Source organism: Littorina saxatilis, linkage group LG1 (assembly GCF_037325665.1).
Source record: "Littorina saxatilis isolate snail1 linkage group LG1, US_GU_Lsax_2.0, whole genome shotgun sequence".
In the NCBI taxonomy this organism is placed as follows: Eukaryota; Metazoa; Mollusca; class Gastropoda; order Littorinimorpha; family Littorinidae; genus Littorina; species Littorina saxatilis.
Genome location: NC_090245.1, coordinates 28,617,999 through 28,623,159, shown reverse-complemented (window position 1 = coordinate 28,623,159; position 5,161 = coordinate 28,617,999). Strand labels below are relative to the sequence as shown.

Genomic DNA, 5,161 nt, shown 5'->3' with positions numbered 1-5,161 from the left:
TCAGGCAGGTCCAGTGAGTCATCTGTGATGCTGATGTCTATCTGAACATGGAAAATGTTGTACTACACATTGCAAACATAATGTACTATATTTGGTAATGACCATGAGAGATAAGACATATCCCGATGAGCTTCACGCCTCATAGCGTCATGAAGATTCACTGAGTCATCTGTGAAAATGACGACTATCAGAACATTGTGCAGCAATTAAAGTAAAGGAATCAATTGTCAAGAACCTTGATACATAAAAGAGTCGCTACATCATCGCTTAATTCGCTGGTCAGGGGCGCCATTGAAAAAATATTGTTAAATCAAGGTGCAACCATGAACTAGCTGTTAAAAATAGCGCTCATTCAAGATTTGATCCCACAATAATCATATCAGGGAAAATCGCCTTGAATCTGAGGGTGTTTCTTTCCTTCAAGACGGAAATGTAACGTAGTGTATCTGAAATCGATATGGGCGAAAGGGCGTGGTTACAACGGTCTTCTTTATCCTCATGCTTCATTACACGTTATGACAAGTCTGTCACCTAACCTATGATTGAATCAGTATCTACTAGTGCGTTGCTAAATGATAACGATCTTTATTCAAAAAGCAAATAGGAATTCGAACTGAAAGTACACTCTCTCTCACGGCTTTAATGTACTTATCTGGGGTCTCCTCTCATGCGAAGAAAATTGAAACCCCTGCACAGAACAAACGTCTCAGCGTAAGTTGTTACCTTCCTATCCAATGTCCTGCTTCGTAAATCATTACCTGCCAGATAAAATATTTACCCACCCGGAATGCCCCTGTTTGTCTTGTTAATACAACGTACAACAGTTAATTGAAGCAGGCTTTGGTTAGCCATTGTCTGGAGATTTGTGCACTTGGGAAAGCGAACCACTGCTCTTACACGTTGAAAATTACAAGTGTTTAATTGTCCTACTGGTATGTTTTAAATACAGGCAGAGAAAACAAATCACCTGGACAGAGAAAGACAAACATACAGACAGGGAGAAAGACGTACAGACAGACAGAGAAAGATATACTGACAGACATTCATACAGGTAGTGAAGAGAGACAGAGAAAGACAAACATATAGGCAGAGAAAGACAGAAAGACAGGCAGAGAATACAAACATACATGCAAAGGAACATAAACATGCCGGCAGAGAAAGACATATATATATACAGGATCTGAAAGAGGTACCTGTTGGCAGACAAAGACATACAAACAGACAGAGAAAGACTTACATAGAGGCAGAGAAAGACAGAGACAGACCTTTGAAAACAACGACAAGGTTTTTATTCATTTAACTCACCTGCAGCAAATACATCCACACCACTCTGCAAGGTGGAGAGATTCTGACAAGGTAGAGTTCCAGAGGTTTCTTGATGTTGGCCAGCGTAGAACTAGTTCCAGAAGAATTCAGCGTACTCTCTTCCACTTCGCCGTTTGAAGTTGCCATCATTTCAGTAACGACGCAAGGAGAACTGATTCTCTGAATGCTTCTGTCAAAATGCAGCGAACTTGTTTCGCTTTTTTGTCGTGCGTTACAGGTCGTCACCAGATCTGTGGGTTACATCCTGTGTGAATGTGTGTACCTGTTGTGACATAGGAATTGGGTATTATGATCCATTCGTTTGTCTACTGATCAGTAACAAATAGATATGTTTTGCTTTGCTTTATCTTGCCTAATACTTATTTAATTTCTTTTTCATTTTCAATTTTGTGTGTGCATTAAGTGAAATCTTGACATGGAGACGCTTTATTACAATGGTTATTTATAATAAATATGTTCGATATAGACACTATAACTCATCGATGCAAGCCGTGTTTCTGGACACCTGTTTCTGTTGCCTGTGTGAAAGTCAGGTTAGAAAAGTCATGTCTGCAGTGGTGAAATGTTTCTAATTTGTGATACCAGTATTCCAACCAGTCAAATTCTCTAACTTTTGAAACTACCTGACGCAATTCTCCGTGTCTTTTTCTTTAATTTCTTTTTTTAGCTACAGCAGTTCTAGGCAAAAGGTCGAAATGTCAGCTTTTGATGAGCACTGAGTTTGTTTGCACAGTTACCAACGGTTTAAGTTTGACCCTGAAGATATCAGTGATCAGCAGTGTGTAGTTACCCCGAGACTACACTTTGGATTGAAATTCCTGTCCAATGTTAGCTCAGCTTCGTGTTACGTTGCTCATGCAGTGCCTATTTGCCTAACGGTTGTTGAGCATGAACATGCAATTTTCATACTAACTTGCTTATGTTTTTAACACGTTCCTATCCTGTGGTTTATAAGCGTTATGAGTGTCAGGTTTGTTTTCCAGGTTTTCGTAGTTCGTGTCAATTTGCACATTATTTCTCTATTTGTTCGTCTGTATATATGAATTAATTAGGTAGTGTATGTCTATTTTCATTTATTCACTCATTCATTTATGTACCTGAACATTGCATAGATAGAATTAATGTACTTTTCATTAACTTGTTTCCTGTCAATCCTCTCCGGATGATGCTGTTCGGGCAAAAACAGATATTTGTTACCTTTCTGTATCCGTCTTTATTGGAATAACACACACTAAATTCACAACTCGGATCACAAGTTCATTTTGTTCTCCATTCCGTTCGGTATTGCCTCGCTCAAATCACATTTCCATCTAGACCATATCTCTACTATTCACATGTCACATTCCGCGTTGTATCCAACAAGTTTCGAAGATTTATTCATGTAAGTGTTCACCCCTAGAAGACTCTTGAGTACGACGAAAACATTCACGTATAGAATTAGAACGCACACATGTAACGTATCCAAAAACTCTTCTTCACAATCCTTCCCAAACTGTGAACAAAAAAATCGTTTTGTTCCGCGAGTCGAACCTATTCGATAGTCCTCAGTCGTCAATCTGGTCGCGTGACGGTAACTTTTTCCTCTTTCTTTTTTTTAACTGTCTGACCCCTATGGAAAGCAAATACAGGTTCGATTCCAGGGGCGGATCAGTTCATTTTATGGGGGAGGGGGGGGGGTTTCCAAAAGTATATTGTGAAGATATGAGTGTAAAGGCGCGAAGCGCCGAGCCGACGCGCAAAGCGCCTAGCTTGCTAGGGGGGTCCGGGGGCATGCCCCCCCGGAAAATTTTGAAAAAAAGGATACAAAATGGTGCAATCTGGTGCATTCTGAGGATGATCATTACCAGTTTCAGGCAGCAGATTTTGTCACTGCTTAATATCCCAAACATTGAAACTCAACCCCCAAAAACACAAAAAAATATTTTTATTTTTTGGCTGGGGGGGGGGGGGGGGGTTTCCGGAAACCCCAGAACCCCCCCCCCCCCCCTCGTCCGCCCCTGGATTCACTGCACCATAGACCAAATAGCCTGGACCACCAACTCGTCACGTGACCCTTCGAGGTTACGACTCTCGACTTTCAGGGGCGCGTCGCGTCCGGTTTGAAAGGCCAGCGATTCGAAGACAGTGAAAAGAAAGCACGCTCCAGTTATTTGTGACAATGGGAGGTGACAATGAACTGGATTTTCCAAAACTCCAAACTAAACTTAACAAAACTCATCGAAAAACATGTTCCATATGCACTTTTGCTGAGTTTATTTTAGCATTTTCAGAACTTACCTCGGCAACTTCGTCCATGTTTACAATCGACACCGGATATCACGTCCCCCTGATTTCTGAAAGGCTTGTAAGCGTAGGTTCCTAAATGCGAGAGGCCGCAACCTCGTAATAGAGAGAAAGAGCGGAGAGAGAGCTAGCTGGCAGTCCAGGATAAATGGTCTATGACTCCACTGACAAGAGGTGTCAGAATTCACTGAGCCGTGACTGTGACAATGAATGATGTGGGTTAGTGTTTAACAGGCTTTTCTTGATTGCATTGGTCATAGAGACTTGGTGTTAGATATATAGAAGGTATGAGCGACAACTGCTTTTGTGAAAAAAAACCTGGGCAGAATGAAATTATTGTTTGTGATTTCTTCAACTTCGTCTTCTACTTCCTGTTTTCGTTTTTTTCAATTTTTGGACACAAGCAAACTTTTTTTGTTTTGTTTCCCCAAGTCTTGTTCTTAGTTTCACCCAAAGCCTTAAATCATTGTCTAACGTTTAAAAAAAAACCATTGTGAGTATGACATATATGTCAATTGTGTGTTTGGTGACAGCCCAACCACTTTGTATGCTGCATTTATGCACGAACAGATCGAAGAGAGATAAATGTATAATTACTTCCGTATTTCAATCTCTCTCTCTCTCTCTCTCTCTCTCTCTCTCTCTTTCTCCCCCCCCCTCTCTCTCTCTCTCTTACAATTATTCTCTGTATATGTTCCATGGACAGGTTGGAAGATTAGGCTAAGCCTAAAACCTTTAACCTTATGTAATAAAGTTCTGAGTTCTGAGTTCTCTCTCTCTCTGTCTCTCTGTGAAAGAGGGAGAAAGAGAGAGTGTGTGTGTGTCAAGAAGACAGACAGACACCGACACCGACAAACAAACACACACACACACACACACACACACACACACACACACACACACACACACACACACACACACACACACACACACACAAACGCACACTAACACACACACACAGACACACACACACTATAAAACAATATAAACAATTCAATAAAACTACTACATACTACCCTCACCTCTGCAAGCGTTCTCCGAATACCACTAGTTGCCACAACTGTTGTAGACCCTCAGGCGTTGAAGAAAGCACACGTCGGTAACAATCCAACTGTAGGCCTTTCCGTTTCAGTGTAATTTCTCGAGTTCGGAACAATGGAAACTGGGGTAGGGTAGAGAAGTGTGTGTGTGTGTGTGTGTGTGTGTGTGTGTGTGGGGGGGGGGGGGGGGGGTGAAAGAAGGGAGAGGGGGGAGGGTGCAGGAAGGGACGGAGGGGTAGGTCTCTAGCTCTAATTGAAGGGAAATCCGTGTGATTTATGAAGGAGCACGGTGTTTTGTTATGAATGGTGTCCCCGCTTTGACTGCTGGGTTGGTAAATCTGCTGGAGCGTAATTTAAGCTGTGGTTGATTTGAATATATATAAAGCTCATTGATTTGGAGTATATATACAATAGTGTACAACATGACTGCATGATGAATGCGACAGGCAGGACGGGTAAAGGTGGACTGACAAACTGACAATATCATGCTTGTATTTTCGGTACCTTCACAA

General features: G+C 41.6%; 1 protein-coding gene across 2 annotated transcripts in view; it reads right to left on the bottom strand.

Annotated features, from left to right (window-relative positions):
• Nucleotides 1–4,746, bottom strand: part of LOC138966196 (glutathione S-transferase theta-3-like) — a 10,150-nt gene extending 5,404 nt beyond the window's left edge. Inside the window, exons 1-2 of one of the 2 annotated variants that reach the window (XM_070338329.1) lie at nucleotides 4,632–4,746; nucleotides 1,306–1,588 (exon numbers count right to left, since the gene is read on the bottom strand). In XM_070338329.1, coding sequence (XP_070194430.1) covers nucleotides 1,306–1,455 — 150 coding nt within the window. In that variant the 5' untranslated portion in view covers nucleotides 1,456–1,588; nucleotides 4,632–4,746. Of the gene's footprint in view, nucleotides 1–1,305; nucleotides 1,589–2,523; nucleotides 2,870–4,631 lie in introns of those variants that run through there. The other variant, XM_070338337.1, reaches the window with a different exon arrangement.
• Nucleotides 4,747–5,161: the final 415 nt, after the last annotated feature.